This window comes from Rhinolophus hipposideros (genome assembly GCF_964194185.1).
Source record: "Rhinolophus hipposideros genome assembly, chromosome: 19".
Lineage (NCBI taxonomy): Eukaryota > Metazoa > Chordata > Mammalia > Chiroptera > Rhinolophidae > Rhinolophus > Rhinolophus hipposideros.
This window is the reverse complement of record NC_138065.1, coordinates 44,507,310-44,530,431: the sequence shown is the minus strand read 5'-3', so window position 1 is coordinate 44,530,431 and position 23,122 is coordinate 44,507,310. Positions and strand designations below refer to the sequence as shown.

General features: G+C 36.7%; 1 protein-coding gene across 4 annotated transcripts in view; it reads right to left on the bottom strand.

Moving 5' to 3' along the window:
• Nucleotides 1-23,122, bottom strand: part of ABL2 (ABL proto-oncogene 2, non-receptor tyrosine kinase) — an 81,308-nt gene that overhangs the window by 21,912 nt on the left and 36,274 nt on the right. Inside the window, exons 1-2 of one of the 4 annotated variants that reach the window (XM_081026164.1) lie at nt 5,415-5,718; nt 920-982 (exon numbers count right to left, since the gene is read on the bottom strand). The exons of 1 other annotated variant lie outside the window; for it this stretch is intronic. In XM_081026164.1, the coding sequence (XP_080882290.1) occupies nt 920-982; nt 5,415-5,526 (175 nt within the window). In that variant the 5' untranslated portion in view covers nt 5,527-5,718. Of the gene's footprint in view, nt 1-919; nt 983-5,414; nt 5,719-23,122 lie in introns of those variants that run through there. 2 more of the 4 variants (XM_081026167.1, XM_081026166.1) reach the window with 2 other exon arrangements.

Here is a 23,122-nt window from a genome sequence, read left to right as displayed (position 1 = left end):
TCACCAAAATCTAAAATAATAGGAAAAGCAGTTTTCTCAAAATGGAAAAAAGAAGTCTCAAAAAAAAAAAAAAAAGGCAGTTTGTTTTATAAAACATACCGGATGTTTTGTCTTGGTGGTGATGATTTTAAGAAGGAATGGTTATCATAAATCCTCCCAAACTACCCTCCTTCTCTTATTCTCACCATATAAAACAAATTGTGGAAAAGCTAACAGATTTTTAAGAAATATGTATATATTGTATACATCCAGACCCTCCATTTATATGTAGCAATAGTGCTTCTAGGAAAAAAAATCTTAAAATTATCTGTTAAATAACAGAAAATGTTTTGCTTTAATACCAAATATTCTTGACATTCCAAAATACCTTTGTGTTACCATGCACTGTTTATAACAATGCAATTATTTTAACGAAAAAAATTTACCCTATTTTCTTTTTTGAGATGGCACATTTTTGTAAAATATCAGTACTTAATTGAAGGCTTTAGAAAATATCATTAACAATGGACATTTATTGAATTTCTACCGGGTGTAATGGTTGAATCCTTGTCAGACCTGCTTTCTTCCAAAATTTAGTCATACCACACAAACAAGTGATCCCTGTACCATAATTAAATACCGTCTGCTTCTTACAGCCCAGGTCAGTTATAAAACATACACTGGTCTTCCAGTCGTGATGTTCTTGGTCACTGGAATTGTTTTCAGCAGCTACATGCCACTAACTTTAGCCTATGTAATGCAACACTTTTCTATTAAGTATGTCTCTCTCCCTCTCCCCTGCACTACTTTTTAACGTTAATTTAAAATGAATGTCATCATATTTGAAGGAGCAACCCCCTCAAATGTGTGGTTTGGTTTCTTCTCAAACCCGCCCCACCTGTACTGCAAAGCCTTGGCTCGGGCCCCCAGCATCTCTCACCTGGACTCCTGCCTCCAGTCTTGTCCCCCTCAAAGCCGTCTTCCACACAGCTGGCAAAGTGATCTATTCAAAACAAAAATTTGACCATGTCACTCTTCCCAGGGTTCTTCGATAGTTCACCATGAAGCTCGGCCTGTGAAGGCTTTGGGGATCAGGGCTCCTACTTCTCCAGCTTCACCTCTCCCCACGTCAACCTCCAATTTTAAACCTGAACACACGCCGGGATGCTTCTTGCTCCCTTTGTGCCTTTGTTCACACTGTCCTGTCTACCTGGAATCTGATCTCATGCCTCCCTTTTCTTGACTGGCTGACTTCTTACTTTATAACACTCAGCTCCAATATTACCTCCCCTAGGAAGCCTCACATGGGCTCGCAGAAGCAGTTCACTTGCTGCAGGAAATACCCTGTATCTTTATCTTTATAATCTCCTCAATTCACGTTGACTTCCCAAACTTCACAAAGTGCTCTGTGGCATAAGAACAGTACCTTTTTTCCAGCGAAAGTTACACAATACGTGTTCAATAAAAATTGACTGAATGAATGACTAAATTACACACGAATGTAAGTGATGGGAAACAATAAGATGTATTTTACCTTAAAAATAGCACTAACCAATGTTTTAAAAATGTCTTCACAACTGTCTACAAGAAATAGAAATTCCTGTTGTAGGTTGGATCTGTTCTAACAGTTTTAGAGTTTATTTCATTCACTTCACCATATTCCTTCCTCCTAAACGGAATACATCTGTAAAATTCCACAGCTAATTAAATTTTGTCTTACATTAAGAATATTACAACAAACCAAATGACATGCCCAAATGTCCTGACGAGTTAATGTGAAACAGATGTTGCTTGCTGTTTAAAGGTGGTTATAGTGAATGGGAACAGCTGTATTACATCCTAAGATAACCAATTAGGACTACAAAACAAATACAACACCGTATTGTAAGAAATAGCCTTTAAACTGGCCACATGTACTATGTTCTTCATTTTAATGAAACATCGTCTACTCTAGCAGTACTTCCAACTGGGCTATGAAATGCCAACCCTTTGTTAACGTGAAAAGAATTGCCAAAAGAAGCACAGAGATTACCCATATTTATTAGGTTCCATACTAAATATAACATGATCCACACTGATAAATGTTTCTTGCCAGTGATGGTAGTTAACACATTACAATGTTTTCTGATCGTTATTGTTTAATGATTATCAAACAGTTCAAGTACACTTCCTTCTTTTTAAATACAAGTTCCCTGTTTGAAATTATAAGAGGAGCAAAAATCAAGGGTAACAATAACTTTTGAACTATCAATGACTAAGGTAGAAACAGTAATCAAGCAGACATGGAAGCCAACTCTTAAACCCTATCAGGCCAAAAACAACAAATGCTACACGTTTACACCTTACTTTGCGAAAAGCAGTATATTAAAATTTAAAGTTTATAACACTAATAATTTTAGTGAACATCTACTATACATAGACATCATGCTGAGCTTCAGACTATAAAGATTATAAACCGCTATTTGGACTTACTATAAAAATACTATTCTCATTCTTTCCCCAAAATCTGCTTGTCCCACCGAAGGCCCCATCACAGTTAATGGCAATTCCATCTTTTTAGTTGCTCAGGCCAAACACTTGGCAAGTTTGAGTACAAACTCCTGGCTAGAAGATGAGTAAGTTCTGGGGCTCTAATGTACAGCACGATGACTGCAGTTAACAATACGGTATGAGAATAGGTCTTAAATGTTCTCACCACAAAAAAAAAGAAATGGCAATTATGTGACGTGGTGCATGTATTAGCTAAGCCACTGGTGGTAATCATTCTGCAATGTGCAAGTGTATCAGAACAACACACTGTAAACCTAAACTTACATAGCCTCATATGTCACTTATATCAATAAAGCTGGGGGCAAAAAACCAAAAATCCTTGGAGTCATTCATGGCTCCTATTTTGCTCTCACACACTACATCCAATCATTCAGGAAATCCTACTGGCACTTCCTTCAAAAGTATGTCCAGAATCCATTCATTTCTCACCCCCCTCACTACTACCACCTGTCACCACCATCGTCCCTCACCTAGATTATTTCACTCGATTACTGATCTCCATGCTTCTATCCTTGCTCTCGGTCTATTCGCAACACAGCAGCCAGTTTTGAAAGCATCAGTTAGATTGTGTTGCTGCTCTGTTTGAAACTCTCAGATGGCTACCTACCTACGTTAGAGTAAAAGCTCAAGTCCTCACAAGGGCCCGCAAGGCCCTTTACAACTTGTCTTACCCAGTTCATCCTCCTGCTCCCTCCCCTAGTTTACCTCATTCTGCTCACTGGCCTTCCTGCTGTTACTTCAACAAGGCAGGCACACTTCTGCCTCAGGACCTTTGCCCTGGTTTACCTTCTGCCTAAAACATTCTTCCCTAAGATACCCGCATGACACTTCACTCAGATGTTACCCTCTCCCTACGGCATTCTCTGACTATCCTATTTCAGAATACATCTATTCCTGACAATACTCCCACACCCCCCACGTCTCCTTTCCCAATTCATTTCCCTCTACAGCTCTCATTACCACCGAATGTATAATTGACTTATTTATTATATTCATGTATATTACCCTAACTCCAACTGAGAACATCAGTTTTATGAGGACAGAGGTCTCTGTCTGCTTTCTTCACTGATAAATTCCAAGCACCCACAATGCATGTTTATGAGGCTCTCAAAAAAGATACGTTGAACAAATGAATCACGTGGACTGCTATGCTCACCGAGGCTGCTCTGAGAGGACAGAAAAAAGCTCTGGAGTCAGAAAAGGTTTCAGAGAACAGAAAGCATTTAAATTGGATGAGCAGTAATTCTGCACTGGTGACAGTAGAGTGACAGACTGTCAACGTGCAAGGATGTTTCTGTGACATTTAGTGCATCTGCACTGAAGAGGAACTCCATCAAGCTCAAAGAAGGATTGTCAAAAGCAAGTCAGCTTCTTAAAAACCATGTTATTTGACAAAAGGAGAAAAGAGAGTGAGACCTAGGGCACGATTTTAAGTACACTTAAAAGATATATTCAGACCAAACAACACTGTACATTTATTTCTCGAATATACAGAATAATAAATACAGGATAAAAGTAAAATTTTGAGGCCAAAGTACTAAAAGAATCACAACTCGGAAAACAATCCTTTATTCCCCATTCCCCTTCTTCCCATCCCTGGTTTTATGATGTTTTTGGTCAAGTCAAAAGATCTTATTTCCTTCCTTTCTTTTCTTTCTACTAACTCTTTTGTTCTCATAGAACTAAGGGTCAACTTCCTGTATAATCTGTCTGCACAGAATATCCACTGAAACGCCATCCTACCCACTAGCACAAAAAAGAGAAAAAATTTTCAAAGACAAAAAACATCCTAACCTTTTCCTGAGGCCAAGAATGAACACGTATGAAATCACAGTTAAAGAACTAAATGGGAGACCAAGCTAAGGAAAAAGGCAAAAAAGACAAAGACAAACAAATCCCATAGGAAGAGCAAGAAAAGGTCATCGAGTTCCCCAGCGGGTCTAGCCTATGCCACGTCCGTCATCAGTTTAGAACAGAAACATCTAGATGATTCGAACGCACTGTGCCTGCACAAATGCACCTGTGTCTGCTGGGAATGTTTTCTTTTTGAACAATGTGAAGTGACTACTATACACTAAGCCCGTTAGAGAGCGAGTTGGCCTTTCATTTATCATTGTCACAGAGGTAGATCACAGACGTGACGAGACAACAGAAGACGCTGACTTTCACTTATGGAATACAGGACCCAGGGAGCGGAAATACATTGTGACTTTTCAGAAAAGGCAGTTTTATTACTTTTTTTCTACTGACACACTTGCAGGACGCAATAAAAATAAGGCTAAACACAGAAATACCTTGTACAAAGTAAATTATCATGACAAAACAAGTTAAAATCCAAAATAAGACTCAAACTCAAATTCACAGATAATTCCTAAATTTAATGTTTAATTTTATTAAAAACACTTTTCACCAATTAGTCATTCAATAACTTTTGTTACTGTAATTAGAAATTTGTTAGGTAGCAACTGGAAAACATGTTGTACAAAATTTCTAGCTTAGGCATTTCCAAGTATTTTAAAACCGCGTATCTTGCCAGAATTCTACTTTACCTGACTGCATATTCTCTAAGAAGTTAATATTTTTTAATACCTTTTAAAAACTACATAAGGTGGTTGGGCAAACCATTCAACAGTTCTCAAAATACAGCGTAAGTTCTCCATATCAAGCCATATGTATCCTAATACCTCAAAATATTACATATGACTCACTTATTCTTTTTCAGTAAGTACTGTAAAACACCAGAAAAAAAACCACCCACATGAAACTTCACTGGCCAAGAAGGAAGACGGTAACAGTGGTAGATAAGACTAAATTTTGGAAGTCTCCACGCACACTTGATCACGGTGATTCTCCACCCTCCCCAAACTATCCCCTCTGAATCCTACCTGTCAGGTTGGGCAGAGCAGTTCCCGAGGCTTCACTGCACAGGCAGCGAAGCGACGTGTCCTGACCGCGGCCATAGCTATTAGGTGGAAGCACAACTGTCCCAAGGACCATTCCGCTGCTCAGGAGCACAAAGTTAAACTGTTCTAAGTAAAGAGAAAGTCTTAGAATTCCACTCTCTGACAAGCAATATCACATGCATGTGACACTGACTCATGTACTCAGGGGCCAGAGGGAACCAATAGAAGGGTAAGAATTTACAAGCCCCAAACTGGGTGGAGGGTAACCTAAAAGAAAATGTGTAGTAATCAGCAAAGAATGAGTTACAATGGAGTTACATCAAAACCTCTAGGAATATTGTGAAAAAACAAATGGGTAACAAGGAAAATATGTAGGGACCAGTGTATATACTCGTAGATGGGATTTCATTCCTAAGTGGATGATTAAGTGAGACTGCAGAGAAAAATTTCCTTGAAGAAAACCTGTTTACAATAAGACACCACACTTTTAAAATAGAGGAAACGCCTAAGGAGACTCATCTTTCGCATCACTTAAAATAGTTTGAGAAACCACAAATCCAAAGTCAAAGAAATAGTTACAATCTGATTCATAAGCACAGAAGCCAGGAAATGACTGCCTTCACTAACAGTTTGGCTCTACAACTTAATAAAGATTAAAAACATGGCACAGTAGTACTGAAAACTTTTGAGTGTTAAAACTTTTAAAAGCCAAAGCCTAGTATTTGTTTATAGGAACAAAGTTAAATAAAATTTAAGAACCTGAAAATGAGAGAGTATCTTATGAGAATTAAAGCAGTAACAACTACAAATAACTTTAGTGGATAACTTTAGTGGTATAAGCTACAAAAATAATACAAGAATGTAGCTGTACAGCTAAGAACACTCATTGACTCATTGACTCCACAAATATTTATTAAGCACCTACACGTACCAGTCACTGTGCTAGGTTCCAGGTCAACAAAGGTAACAGGGTAAACGTATAGGATAGCAGCCTTTGATTAAGCTGAAACAAAATTATAATGTAACCTTAGAGGAAGAACGACTTCAATGTAGGTGATTATTAATCGTTTATAATAACAAACCTTATACTTTCAATGAAATTAACCTTTATAAAGTCAGTATTGCCAACATTATGGGGAAATCAAGAGTTAAATGACTAACGATCACTTCAGTTAATGACTCAGAATTTCAAATACCAGTTTGAAGTTCTCCTTCCCCAGGTTATACAAAATATAAGGGAAAGGAGCTCAATAATCCATGTTCAATACATATCTATAGTCTATACCACATGATTTACCATTTAATGGTCAATCTGCTATTTAAATTACCAATACTTAATAGTTACATTTTCAAATGCTCCTATAGTGGAACCAGGAGTAAAGAGGGGATGAATAAACAAAATGTGGTACATACCTACAATGGAATATCATACAACCATAAAGTGGAAAAAATATCGATATATGCTCCAACACAGAAGGGCTTTCAGAACATTATACTAAGTGAAATAGATACAGATACAGAAAGATACAGAATACAGAAAGACAAATATTGTTCAATTCCACTAGATATGAAGTATCTAGAATTTGTTCTAGCTCTGAAAATCCAGTTGTGCAAATGGATGGTTACACAATATTGCGAACATATTTAAAGCTCTTAAAACTGCACACAAAGCTACGTAAGAATAGTTTAAAATGTAAATTGCTACGTATATTTTACAATAAAAAAATTTAAAAATTAATCAATAAAAAGTATCGAGGTCTCCAAAGACCTGTTATGTGGGTTATATCTATCATTATTTACAATATTTGAAAGTGAGAAATTTTAATATTTATTAATTTTAAAATAACAATGAACCCATGTTAACATTTTATTAAAAAAAATAACTACTCTTCAAAGGAAAATTCAGAGGTAAGAGTAATATCGTCATTTTTTTGCAAATCTCTTACTAGTAATCTGGCTTAAAACAAGACAGCTGAATCCTCATTCTGTATTTGATCTGTTGTGATGCCATTTTTGTTGAAGTATATGAAATCTTAACGCACACTGATATGCAGGTACTAAAAAAGGATTTTAATATTCTTTCAGATTTTTATGGATATTCTTGATATTATACCAAAACTCAACAAGTGGTTGTTTTTCAAAGGTTAGATGTAATGTGGAATCTGAAACCACAGAAATAAAATTTTCATAGTGTCAAATTAAAATTTATTGGCCTGTCTTACTTAGAACTGGTCTATCTTCCACTTTGAAGTTTTTTTTTTAACATCAAGCGTTGATCATCTGGAAATACTGCTTCACTAAATGTTGATATATTTCATTATTCAATATTGATACATCATATCATTACTATCACCACCAATCTCATCAGAAAAGTTTTAAGTACTAGGAAGCTGTCACGGTGGTTTATAATTTTATTAAATTCTAATTTGTGCTTAAAAGCTTAAATTCTACCATTGCCAACAAACACTGTTTTCTCTGTAGTAGCAAACTCACTTCATTTATTTTCAAGAAAATGTCTGCCAAATCCCAATGCTGAGCAGCTTGTCATTCAGTTTCTCAAGCAAAAATAATGTTCCATGAAAAAAAGCAGCCAGTGAAATTAATAAAATGCTGAAAATAAACACTGGGAAGTAAGGAAGGAAGGAAGGAAGGAAGGAAGGAAGGAGGGAGGGAGGGAGGGAGGGAGGGAGGGAGGGAGGGAGGGAGGGAGGGAGGGAGGGAGGGAAGGAAGGAAGGAAGGAAGAAGGAAGGAAGGAAGGAAAGAAGGAAGGGCCAGTTCAGCTTGCTTCTCAAAACAACTGCACATGGGCTCTCTCTAAAATCAACCATGATATATATGTTGGTAGTTTTATGGTTACTTCCCAGTTTGTCACATAGAATATATCAAAAAGACAGGCATCTAAGAATTAAGATTTTATAAAATTAATCATTGTTACTGTTTTATCAAGGACATTCTTGAGTAAAACTGACTTTTTAACTGCAAGAATGTGACAGTGACAAATGCAATGAGTACTAGGTACAATTTGGTGCCACCACCGTGATTTCTATTTCGGCAGAAACAGTTTTACCCACAGTGCTTTGGCACCAGTGCAAACGTCAACACAGGGATGTGTTGAACACAATCAAACTTTGAGAACGGCTGCCACTAGGATATACACTTAAGTCAGTTTGTTTCATTTTATTTTCAATTTTTAAGTTTTGCTTTTAAAATTTTGTTATTTCATTACATAAAATATTTACATGTTCCGGGTCCGGCCCGGTGGCTCAGGCAGTTAGAGCTCCGTGCTCCTAACTCCGAAGGCTGCCGGTTCGATTCCCACATGGGCCAGTGGGCTCTCAACCACAAGGTTGCCAGTTCGATTCCTCGAGTCCTGCAGAGGATGGTGGGCTCCGCCCCCTGCAACTAAGATTGAACACGGCAACTAAGATTGAACACGGCAACTAAGATTGAACACGGCAGGCACCGGCACCGTGAGCTGAGCTGCCTCCCGGATGGCTCAGTTGGTTGGAGTGCGTCCTCTCAACCACAAGGTTGCCGGTTCGACTTCTGCAACGGATGGTGGGCTGCGCCCCCTGCAACTAGTAACGGCAACTGGACCTGGAGCTGAGCTGCGCCCTCCACAGCTAAGACTGAAAGGACAATAACTTGAAGCTGAACGGCACCCTCCACAACTAAGACTGAAAGGACAACAACTTGACTTGGAAAAAAGGCCTGGAAGTACACACTGTTCCCAATAAAGTCCTGTTCCTCTTCCCCAATAAAATCTTTAAAAAAAAAAAAAAAAAAATATTTACATGTTCCAAAGGTGAATCTACAGAATGAAGCCTACGCCCCTCTACCCTATTTACTCCTTCCTTAGAGGTAACCTAAATGTGCACACTTTCTTTTTACACTGTTTTCATAGAGTAAATGGACACACACATTCACATCCCCTCCCCTTTTCTTAAACACGAGGATATTTCACTCCATCCACTTTGCTTTCCTCACTTAACATATACCTGTAAAATCAATCCACAGTAGTATACAGAATAGTTCTCTTCCTATGTACAGCTGCATATTTCATGTCAATCATCATACTCTTAAATGAGGACAGTTTAGAATAAACAGTGAGAATTTTTTTATTAGGGATTATGAATGTGAAAATGTCTATATAAATTTAAACAGCTCATTCATGAATTTGGAGAACTAATCAGTGCTGTTTCTGTGTTCGACTCCTATTAAGGCAACCAGACATCTCTAGTTATGCTATAAACTTACATACACAAACACAAAGCAACATACACTTTTTGCTAAAGCATGCTGATCTCCCTCTAAATGGCACTGTACAGAACAAATTGAACAAGACTCCCCTAAACAAACAAAAGAAACCCTTAATCGTTCACCATTTCTGTACAAAGCCACATATAGGCAATAATTACATTTCTATTTATAATCTGTGGGTAAGAATAGTTACAATAATGATAGGACATCCAGGAGCACCCTTACATTAAGTACAGCGTGGCTGTACTCATACAGCTCAAAGAAAAAAGTAAAAGAAAAACCTACACAACTCCCACAGTAGAAATTAGGCAAAGTTCAGAAAAAGGCGAAGTCATTAAAGGCATAGAAAGAAGGCACAAAACAGCTCTGTGGGAATGAAATCTAAAAGACTACAGTATCTAAGTTAGAAAACTAGAAAAATTAAGAAAAGACACACACAAAAGTATAATATAAAGAAAATATGAATATCATTTTGTGATTCTATGCTTTTAATTATCTTAACTATCGAATACGTCTTAAACATTTAACCAAATGAAATGAAAAAGTATACACAAAAAACTAATCAACAAAAAAATGGTAAATGAAAGCGTAGGAAGATTAAACAACAAAATTATTAGTGGTAAGGCATGTTTTCATTTTTTAAATGGTTTGTTTTCAAGTTTACTCATATGAAAGCGATTTATGCTCATTATAGAGAATGTGGGAAAGCTATATGAATAGAAAGACAACAACTACATACATAACACCCACTTCTATATCCCCACTTATTAAATTATTAAAATAACATTGATACCTTTGCATTTGGCTCTTTTACTCTCCATTAGGATTCATTCATTCAGCCAATACTGAGTGGCTAATATGTGCAAAGCACTTTGCTAGGCAGGAGAAAATCAGGTGCTGGCAAAAAATAAAGTCCATAAAAGATACCAGGTTGGGGTGGGGAATTAACTACTTTAAAGAGGGTGACACTTAAGCTAAGGCAAAAGAAGGATCTAACCTGAGAGAATGCAGCAGCTGTAAAAACCCTGAGGTAGGAAAGAACCTGATATGTGAAGGAAATGAAGAGTGTGGCTGTAATTGATGAAGTCAGAAGAGGTGCATGAGAAGATGTTATCAGTGAGTAGACAGTGGCCGGCCAGCCCAAGCACTTAAGGATGTAGGATTCTATTCCAAGTACCACAGCAATCCATTGAACACTTCTAAGCAGGGAGGTCATATGGCCTGACTTTCATTTTGTAAAAGATCGCTCTGGCTACTGGGTGAAAAAAAAATGGATCAGATGGGGAACAAAATTAGAAACAGGGAAGACAGGGAGAAAATAAAAAATGGCTGCCAAATTGCAGGCTTGAGTAAATGGGTACATGGCCATGTAACTCACTCAAAAGCAATAGCAGTATAAATAAAAAATCCCACCATAGACAAGTAAATTTAAGGGATATAACTAAACACCTTGATATATAAATCTATAGCTCAAGAGAAGACGATGGGCTGCAGACATCGGCATATAGATGGTATTTAAAACCAGGGACAGAAGAATCAGACAGAAGTGCAGGATCATACTTACAAGGGAACAATGATTTGAATGCTACAGATTTCTCATTTGAAATTATGGGGGCTAGAAAAAGGTGAAAAAACATTAAGTGATGAGAGAAAAACTGTCAACCCGAACTTCTATATCCACAAAAATATATCCTTCAGAAATGAAGGTGAAATAAAAATCTCAATTGAAGAGAAGAACTCATTGCCAGCAGACCTGATCTAAAAGAATTGTTCAAGGAAGTTCTTTAGACAGGAAGAAAAGTGATACCAGAAGGAAACTCTGGAACATCAGGAATAAAAAGAAACAAAAATGATAAACAGGACAGACTATTCTTCTCTTTAGTTCTTTAAAACATGTTTGAAGCAAAAAGTGTAACGCCCTCTGCAGGGACTCTTAACTGTATGCAGATATAACATGTAACAACTATAACATACAAGGGGGAAAAAGGGAAATTATGATGATGTTTCCATAATTCTCTTGAGAAATGGCTAAATATTGAATCTATACAGATTGTGAGAAGCAATATGTATACTGAAATCCTTAGAGCAACCACTAAAAAAACCTATAAAGAGATACAGCAAAAAACAACAGAAAAATTAAAATGGAATACTAAAAAACTACATTAACAATCCAAGAGAAGGCAGGAAAGGGGAAACTGAGGAACAAACAGAAAACATAAAATGGTAGACCAAAATCCAAACATCAACAATTACCTTAAATGAAAATGGTCTAAACACAATTATAAGGCAGATTGTCAGAACATATACATAATATGATCCAACTATAGGCCATCTAAAAGAAACTCACTTCAAATACAATCATTCAAGTAGGTTAAAAATAAAAGGATGAAAACATAATACCACACAGAAACTTGAACATGAACTTGCATAGCATTATTTATAATAGTCCAAAGTGGAAACAAATGAAATGTCCATCAACTAAAGGATGGATAAATAAAATTAGTCAGCAATAAAAAGGAATGAAGCACTGGTACATGCTGTAACACAGGTGAACCTTGAAAAAACTAATGCCAAGTGAAAGAAGTTAGTCAAAATGAGCACATACTGTGTGATTCCATTTAGCTGAAATGTCTAGAATTTGTTAATCCATAAAGACAGAAAGCAGATTACTGGTGGCCTAGGGCTGGGGTGTGGGGAGGAACACAGAATGACTGCTAAAGGTTATGGGGTTTCTTTTGGGGTGATAAAATGTTCTAAGATTAGGCTGTGCTGCTAAAGAATTCTGTGAATATACTAAAACCATGGAATTATATACACTTCAAATGGGTGGATTGTATGATATACTCATTTATCTCCATAAAGCATTAAAAATATTATGCTACGTGAAAGAAGCCAGATTAAAAGTCTAAGTCTACACATGGCATGACTCTACATATATGAAATGTCCAAAAAAGGGCACCTATATAGAGACACATTAGTGGTTACCTGGGACTGGGGGAGGAATGCTGACTGACTACCAACTAGTACAAGGGACCTTTTGGGTGACATGTGCTAAGATAGGATTGTGGTGAGGGTTGCATAACTACGTACATTTTTCACAAAATCACTGAATTGTACATCTTTTAAAACAAGGTTTATGGAATACAAGCCGTAACTCAATAAAGCTGTTTTTAATAAAGCATGAAAGGTGAAAATTGAAATGCAAAACCAGACTTTTGTTCTCTAAGATAATGAAAAGCTAAGCTATAGACAGGAAAAATATTTGCAAATTATCTATCTGACAAAGGATATGTATCCAGAATATATAAAGAACTCTCAAACTCAACAGTATGAAAACAAGCCACCCAATTTAAAAATGGATAAAAATGCTCTTTACCAAACAGGATGCAGGAATGACAAATACGACGTCCAACATCAGCAGCCATTAAAGAAATGCACATTAAAGCCACAGTGAGTTATCACTACATGCCTATCAGAGTGACTAACATAAAAAACTACTAATACCAAGTGCTAACCAGGATACAAACCAAAAGAACTCTCAGACATACATTGCTGAGGGCAACACAAAATGGTACAGCCACTCTAGAAAATAATTTGGCAATTTGTTGTAAAATAAAACATACACTTACCATAAGACCCAGCAATCCCACACCCAAGTATTTATCCCGGAGAAATGAAAAATTATATTCCTACAAAAACCTATATACAAATGTTTACTGCAGCTCTATTCATAACTGCCTCAAACTGGAAATCTAAATATCCTTCAACAGATGAATGGATAAACAAATCGTGGTATGTCCATACAATGGAATACTACTCAGCAATAAAAAAGGAATAAACTACCGATACATGCAACTTGGATGGCTCTCAAAAGCATTGTGCCAAATTTCCCAAAGAAACCAGTATCAAAAGGTTACATTTTCTAAAAGACAACACCATTGTAGCTGCCGGGGGGGTTAGCGGTGGGGAAGGTGTGACAAGGAATTTTTTTTGGGGGGGAAAACTCTACTCATACATGTGCTTACCAACCAGCCCATTCCATCAAAGGAAACTGGAAATTTCCGCCTTTACTCCCAGCAGCAATCACTTCCAGAGTTAATGCACATGACCCAGAGTTTTAAAAATGTGTACAGGTCATGCCAGAACTTAGAATGCATCAAAAAATATAACCTTTTCTCTAATTAACTGGACAGCTTTCATCTCTTCTTTGAACACTCTTATTTAGATTAAAACAAAATAGACTGTGTCTTTACTTTTGATTTGTCCTCAAAGAAAGGATGAGCAGAACAAAAGTCTTCCCTTAATGCATGGCTCATCTCACAACATCTCACACACAAAATATATACAGAGGGTGCCAAAAAAAATGTATACACATTTTAAGAAAGGAAAACTATTAAAATTGTAACACTCAATATATACCGATAACAAAAGATGAACACAAGTCATGTTTGACGTCTGCAATTACAAGAGGTTCTCAAAGTGGTTACGATCAGTGTCCAGACACTTCTGATTACTGCTTGAGCAATGGTGACCAGTGTACACTAGCACACATATTTTTTAGTATAAAAATGTAAACAAGTGGACACTTCGGTCAGCGTTTTTGGGCACAAAAAAATATACACAAGTGGACATTTTGGTCAATGTTGCCCAAGCAGCAGTTTGCTGTAATCAGAAGTGTCTGGAGGCTGATAGTAACCACTTTGAGTACCTCTTGTAATTGCAGAAGTCAAACAGGACTTGTATTCATCTTTTGTTATCAGTACCGTGTTTCCCTAAAATAAGACCTAGCCGGACCATCAGCTCTAATGCGTCTTTTGGAGCAAAAATTAATATAAGACCTGGTCTTATTTTACTATAAGACTGGGTATAATATATCATATAAAATATAATATAATATATATAATATTGGGTCTTACATTAATTTTTGCTCCAAAAGATGCATTAGAGCTGATTGTCTGGCTAGTTCTTATTTTTGGGGAAACAGGGTATACATTGAGTGTTACAATTTTAATACAGTTTTCCTTTCTTAAAATGTGTACACATTTTTTGGCAACCTCTGTGTGTGTGTGTGTGTGTATTCACTAGGCAATAAAGGTTCTCTAACTTTACCCTTTAGGACACCAATCACTGCCCTGCAGATAATTCAGTAAACACAGCAACCCTTTCATGTGATGTTAAAAAATCAAAAAAGCTGTTTTTTCATGTTTCAGACGCATGGAGCTAGTTTTCCAATATACATGAAGAGACATGTCTATGTGTATATACTACACTCCCTATACTTGGGTCCCGGCTACAAGCTATTTCCTGCTGGCTGAACTCATATATTTCCAATTGCCTTAACTAAGAGAAAGAAAGAACTTATTCATTACTCTTATTTCAACAACTACTGGCTGTCCAAAGCAATAGAATTCTCTCTACAGCGTGAATGTTAAAGGTAATAAGACCATCCTTCAAATTACAAAATTCTTTTGGTTTAGGGCTCATAACACACATTTTTAACAAATAATCTATAAAAATATTCTCTGCATTCAATCTCTGATTTCATTGCTGAACTTTATTTCTCTCCAGCTTAAAATAAGACTATCACTGAAATTACAAAAATTACTGAAAAATTTTAATGATATAAAACTCTATGTTAAAGTTATTTTTACTAGATCTGTCAGTATCAAATTTTGAATACATAGTCTATAAGTACTATGTGAATACTATATAATCACATGACTGTGTACTATGCCTCATTGTAAAGTTCATTATGATCACTGGCTCAATTTATGATGTGGGGTAAAAAAATCATAGGGCAGCAAAAATCTCTGCTTTACCACCATGTCTTCCACATTTCCCCGAAAATAAGACCAGGTCTTATATTAATTTTTGCTCCAAAAGACGCATCAGGGCTTATGTTCAGGGGATATCATCCTGAGAAATCATGCTAGGGCTTATTTTCCAGTTAGGTCTCATTTTCGGGGAAACACGGTACCACTAATGTCTTTCCAGGCTATTAGTCCAAATATCAGGTGAGAGCTATCATGGGAGGGTGGGGGAGGGGAGGGGGAGGGAAGGGAAGGGATGCTTGAGAGGTATCCAAAAGATGAAAACACAGAATCCTTCTGGGGTAAGATTTGAAATTCTGCCTCTGGCACTTATGAGCCTTGAAATTGTGGGCAATTAATAACTTTAAAAACAACTACAGCCACCCTATTAACAGCAGGTTGATGAAGATAAAAAGGCTGACTACAAGGAACGCACTCCAAGACCTGTTTTTAGACATTAACATGATGTTTCTGCCTTTTCAAACTATCAGATTGTACTGGGTGAAAGCTGGTTCCAATTCAATGCGGGTAAAATGCATATTCTAAATACAGATAATCTCTTTAATCTGGAGTCGTGAACCTGATGTCCAAGATCAAATAATTTTCCAATTCACAGACAAGGCCTATGCTAACCCCTTCCTTCTCCACAAGTAAGGTAATGCGTGGTAAAAGAGTCACAGAGCACATGAAAATCATCACCTCTTGCCGGTGACGGAGTAGAAAGTAGTCCTAGACAAGATACTGGCTCCAATATACTGACCGATTATTTCATAAATTGGAATTCTGATTAAAAGTCCTGGGTCGCTATACTTTTTTATACTTGGCTAACACAGGCTAACAGAATTATATTCATCTCTCAAATAATCTGGATTGAATTGATGTAATGTGTTTAAATACAGGCTTCTCTGAAGCTGCTTGTATTGATACAAAATCATTTCTTACACAAGTACTCTACCTTCTGCATCATGTCTATGCATCAAAACACTTAAATCGAGTATCAGGCTTTTAGAACACGTATCAGTGTATATCTGATTAGCATAGTAGGATGTATCTAATTAGTACATATCTAATTCTCCTAATAATCCTGTCAGGTAAACAACTTATCCAAGATCATACAGATTTTCTCCAGTGTGACCCAGCAATCCCACTTGTGGGTATTTACCCTGGAGAAACATTCATGGCAGCTCTATTCATAATTGTCCCAAACTGGAAACAACCTAAATGTTCTTCAGTAGGTGAATGGATAAACAAATTGTGGTACGTCCATACAATGAACTACTACTCAGCCATAGAAGAGGAACGGACTACTGACACACACAACTTGGATGAATCTCAAAGGCATTAATGCTGAGTTTCCAGTAGAAGCCAGTCTCAAAAGAAGGTTGCATACTGTACGGTTCTATTGAAATGACACACTTGAAAAGACAAAACTATAGTGACAGAGGATAAATCAGTGGTTGCCAGGGGTTAGCTGTGGGGGAAGATGTGACTAGAGAGGGACTCAGAACGTTTTTTGGGATGATACAATTGTTCTGCTGATTGTGGGGTTACACAAATCAACACGGGTTAAAATGCATAGACCTGTACAAACAAAAAGGCCAACTTTACTATATGATAATTTAAAAAATAAAGAGAAAAAAGGCAAAACATGGGTTGAAGGATTTTCTGACCAGTTATATGAAAATAATAAAAAGTCATTTCATAAGTATATCATCACAGAATATTAAGTTTTAGTAATACCTGTCGAGATGAGAATTTACAGCTTCACTTCACAATCTAAAATTTCCACATTTATTTAATACATCCTGTGTTTCCCCCAAAATAAGACCTCGCTGAACAATCAGCTCTAATGTGTCTTTTGGAGCAAAAATCAACATAGACCCGGTCTTATTTTACTATATTAATTATATTAATTTTTGCTCCAAAACATGTATTAGAGCTGATTGTCTGGCGAGGTCTTATTTTCAGGGAAACACGGCAGTGAACACATACCCTTCTGTTCAGAACTGTGACAGGAGTTTAGAGGACACTAAGGTCCTTCCTGAACACATGAAATGTGTGGAATTCAGCATTCCAAGATTTTTGCATCTTAGTAGAAACACATCACTGCCCATGTTGTTTAGGCAAAAGATAATGAAATATCTAAGGGATGAAAGGAATGTGCCAACCCTCTTTCCCTCATGGACTTCCCAAAGCCAGTGAAGCTAGCACGGGTACGATGACTTCAATGCAAGCTCAGAGCTGACATTCCTAGGGAGGGACTCACAAATAAACCTAGATCATTCCTAAAGATCTACAATACAATCCTCTGTAATCCAAGCAGTCAGCTGTTTCACCGACACTATGGAAGCATGCAACAACTGCGTACATACACACAGGTTTCTGTGCATGGAATGTATATGAATGTGTCTGCACACATAAAGAAACAAAATAATTCAACCAACAGGAAATTCTAAAATGCCTAACTCTCCATAATAATTCATCAATGTGCTAACTACTCGAAAATTTGTCAAACAGCCACTTGTGCCAAGCACTGTAACAAGCACCAGGGGTTTGTCTATCAGCAAACTGGAAAGATGAAACCTGGCCCTCATGTATCATCTCCAGTTTAAAGATACACAAGTCACTTTTATTATATCAACCATCTGAAGTTGGCTGATGAAGGCATTCCAAGTAAAGGGTGACTAATGACAGCAAACTACACAGTACATGCTGGAAACTGAAAATAAATTAGTATGGTGCCAGGGTTTCTGTTTGTTTTTTGTTTGGAAAGGGTGTGTACATGAAATGAAATGCTAAGAAAATTAAAGTAGGAGACAAGCAAGGACCAGCTCTCGGAGAACCTTGAATGCCACAGCAAGAATTTCAGACTTGTCTTGTTGACCATTAGAAGCCATTAAAGAGTGGTAACAATTTCAAGAGTGTTTATTTCAGACAAATATGTATTTTGAATCTTCTAGACCATGGGAGAGGGAATAGTTAAACTAAGGAAATAGAAAAATCACACAATATGAATGAGGTAACTAAGATAATACAAGTGTTTCTCTAGCCACAAGAAAACAACATATTCACTTATTAACTCTTTGCCCAAGGAATTAAAAAACAGAACATCCTGCCTAATATTAATAATTGGCATTTGTATTAAACTTTACTATTTACAAATCATTTTTAACATATACTGCTAACATTCACACTGTTTTACAAAATTAAAGATTGAGGACATCTGTTAATTGAAAAACTGCCCTTGTTCTAACATTCAAATTATATGTAAATGACAGAGTGTGACCAATGGACTCACTAACTGAAAATAGTTCAACTCAGTGGCTCCACATCTCTTTCTGGCCCTAAATCCACTACCTTAGTTTGGGCCACCTTCATTCTTCATCTGGGTTTTTGCAATGGTCTCCTCACTGGTCTTATTTAACATCAATCTAATATGCATAAACAGCCAAAGATGATTTTTTTCTAGAGCATAAGAAAACCTGATCATATCACTACTCTGTTTAAAACATTCCAATGATTTCCCCACTGCACAGAAGTTTCCCATCCCTCACATGGCATAAAAGGTTCTTCTGCAGTGATCTTGCCCTTTACTCTCCTTCCCATTCTCTTCTGGCAAACATCTGACCTCTTACCCTATACTTTGCACATACTCAACTCTATTAATTTCCCAAACCCTCTTTTATTTTGGCATATATTGTTCCCTCAGCCCCAAATATTTTCTGCCCATTGTCCCCACCCCCACTTTGCCTGGCTATAACTGCTACTGCTTCAGATTTCTATTTAGGTGTCTCATTGTAGTAAATATCCACAGACACAAGATAAAACATCTCATTAAAAGACGCACAGGATGAATTGGATGATTGTTCCCAATTTTTCAGTTTCGCCCTGTTATAGAATTATACCTCTATAATCCTGGCCAAAAGACTCTGCAGTTACCTACTATTAAATAGGCAAAACCTGCCCCACTGAGGTTGCACTTGGTTATGTGATTTTCTCTGCCCAATGGTGTGGGCAGTATGCCAATTTTGAATCCAGGCATTAACAGGCTTTAAGTGCCACCCCCCCCACCCCACCCCCGCTTATGCTTCCTCTATCTCCGTAAGAAAATTATAAGACATGCAGAGCAGACCTATGAGCATGGAGCCAAATGCAGCTGAACCCAGTCAAGCTCAGCTGGAGGTCAACCAAATCCCAGCTGACCCAGAGACTCATGAGGAAAAACAATGTTTTAAATTACTGAGACTTTCAGATTATTATGTAGTGTGTTTTTTTTTGCAGCAATAGCTGATATAATGCATTTGTAATAAATTTTACTTTTAATGATAAAAAATATCGTTTTGATTATGTACTAATAGGTACAAAGAATTATGATATGGTATTAGAGTAGCCTATAAAAAACAACATTAGGATGAATTCTATGAGGGAAGTAGAACAGAATACAAATCCAAAGAAAAACAGGAGTAATTTACAACTTTCAGCTGTTAACAAAGAGCCTGTTCATGTACTTTTTAAAATGGATAATGGTTAAGTGATAAATCACTGTGATATTTAGATTCCTGGATACATTTTTTTAAATGATGTAACAGTTTTATTTTAAAATGTCATTATTTATAACATACCAAAAAGTGCATAATTTGCAATGATTTAACTTGTGATGAAACAGTTTTTAGATGTCACCCAAAACATGTGCAAGAGAGTAGACAGCCATTTTCTTTCTCCTGGGGTAGAGGTCTATGAATTTTAAGACGTTACACATACATATAATCACCACCTATCTGTAAAAAACACAGAAAAAATGCATCTCCCTCATGCTATCTCCTCTGCAGTCACATCCTCTTCTCACCTAGATCTTTCAGAAGTTCTTTTAGGAAATATGTAAACCAAAAAGTTTGAAGAACAGTACTATATGACAATAACCAGCATAACTTACTAGTCCAGTTATTAAGGCTTCAAATTGTCAGCCAAATTCTAGTTCATTTAGCAATATTAACAATACCAACAATATCCAATAAGCAATGGTAAAATCTACTCTGTGGGCTAAATAACATGTTCAAGTCAATCAACACTGAGTTGGGTAATATACTTACTGACTCACAGTCCATTGCTGCCAAGACTTAAGTTTCTCCACAATAATCATAGAGGACAATATAGGCTAATTTCATCTGGAAACTAGTCTTATTTTTAAATTGATTTGCTTGGTTATGCTACATAGTATTAAAACGCCTCCTAGTTAAATTTTCTCCCATTTTTTGCTTGCCTTAATTTTTCAGAAAGCTGTGACTTAGACAAATATCTCTTCTGAAGAGCAAATTCCAGATGAAAATCATAAAAGTGTACTACAAACAAGAATAAACTCCTTCACACACAAATGGGTTTTAACCAGTCTTTCTCAAAACATCAAGCATACCACCACTAGGAGAGGCTTCAAAAGTCAAAACCAAGGGGCTTCAACAGTTATGAAAAAGAGGCAAAGAAAGTCAAATATAGGAAATAACCTAAAGTAATTGTTGTTGAATTAGTGAAGAACATTGTTTAATTCTATCCCACTCTAGTGAAACACCTGTTAACAAAGGTGAATTATTTGAGTGATAAAGAGAAACTGGAACTTCCAGCAAACAATCAGTCGGGAGGAGTGCGGGCTCACGAACTTCTCATGCTCTATGTCTTCGCCAGAACCCTACCCATGAGGACCCTCCAGGAAGAACTACATGTTTACAATAAAGCTCTATGTTTCTAACTTGCCCTTCCCTTAACTTCTTTTTCCCCCTCTATAAGTACCCCTCCATCGTGGCCTGCAGGCCCGAGTGGGCATGTGGCTTGCCATGTCCACATGCACTGGGTTGCAACCCTTTCTTTTTCCTGAAAAAACCCTTTTTGGTGACAAAACACCTAGTCGATGTTATTTTTCAGTTGACATTAGTCATTAAGACCAAACATTAAATAATACCCTTTTCCAAAAAAAGTAAATGCAAATCTCCAACATAGTTCTACTTGAGAATAACAAAGGGTTAAATGGAAAGTGGGAACTTAAATAATCTGTATTAGCATGAATGAACACAAGCAGAAACCCTCTTTTATTACAAAATTTTGAACCACTACTCTGTTTAAGGGACTATATTTCTGATATAATGTGAATGGTGATTAGCTCTATAACTACTGGCCATCTGTGCAGAATCACATTGGTAATTTTACGAACCTCTTAAAGATGAAAGATACAGAGATTACTCTCAAGAAGCTTAATGTCTAAGTTACAGATTTGGTTAGAATAAGTTCACTTTGCACTGTTATAAAGTACAACGTGTACTTAATTATGCTACACCTAAGTACAAAAAAATAGAAGTAAAATTTTGTAAGGAACTCTGAAACTTCAAAGAATGAGTTTTCATGTTTATGTTTCATGTACACAGAAAAGTCTTGCATAATTTATTTTCTCGTTTCTGAAAAAAAACAATAAAATCAAACCTAACTACCACTGGTACAAATGTTCCTTATTGATTGCTGTATTTCCCCAAGAAAAAGAAAAAACTCCCAACAGAGACCATAAATAAATACCTTTCTCCTCACTAAAACTAATCACAGAACCAGAGCTCAGAATAATTCACAGCAAAGTCAAAAGCAAATTAATTCGCCTTAAAAATAAGACATAATAGGTTATCAGCATTTTCAAAGAGCAAAGACAAGAAGTAGGTATATGCAACACTTCGAGAAAAGGGAACTCCTTGATCAAGTCTTGTCAAAGAGGAACGGTCACCAAGCCAGCCTTGGTGGACAGGTACCCTCCTGCCCTCCCCTCTCTTGGGCATCTGTCCTCTTACGTCAGCGCGCTGAACCCCTCACAGTACTCCTACGACTCTGTACGGACACATACCTGAACACACATGTCGACTGTCCCAAGTCAGTCTTCTCCTATCTAAGAGGCTGACGGGAGTTTATCTTTGATTGGAGAGTGGTACTAGGGGGAACAGAAGAAATTATTTAACGACACAGGAGCTAAGTAAGGGGGTTTACTCCTCCAGACAAAGTCTCTAGAACAATCATGATCTAGAGCCTTAGAATTTAAAGATAATCTGTGGAATTTAAAGATAATCTGATAAGTAACTTCTCTGAAGACGTTGATGTACAAATAATCGTACTGAATCCCACCCCCCGAAGCTTAAAATAATGTTTACATCTTAATAGGTTACACAGTTTACAAAAAATTTCCCCAAAGAATTTTAGGCATTAACGATTAGGCAGAGGGACACGGCTGGTGTTCCGCAGCTCATGCCATAAAGTCTGTTCTATTCCTACTAGATATACATATAGGAAGGCTGGGTTTTAACTCTGGCCAAAAAGCAGCAAATCTCTTCTAAAAATACTAAATTAACAGGGTCAGATAAAAGGCCATTCAGAATGGGGAACTTTGCATTGTAAAATATGGATCTAAGAAGCCCCACCTGGACATTTAGAAACTATTAAAAATCGTAAATTATAAAGAAAAAAATTTTAGTCAAAAAAAAAAGAAAACTTCCATATACCATCAAGGAATATTTTGAAAGCATGTTCTAGGAAATAATTGATATAATTAGAATTATAGCAACAAATTTTAAAGCTACAAAGGTTTTTTAATGGCTTTT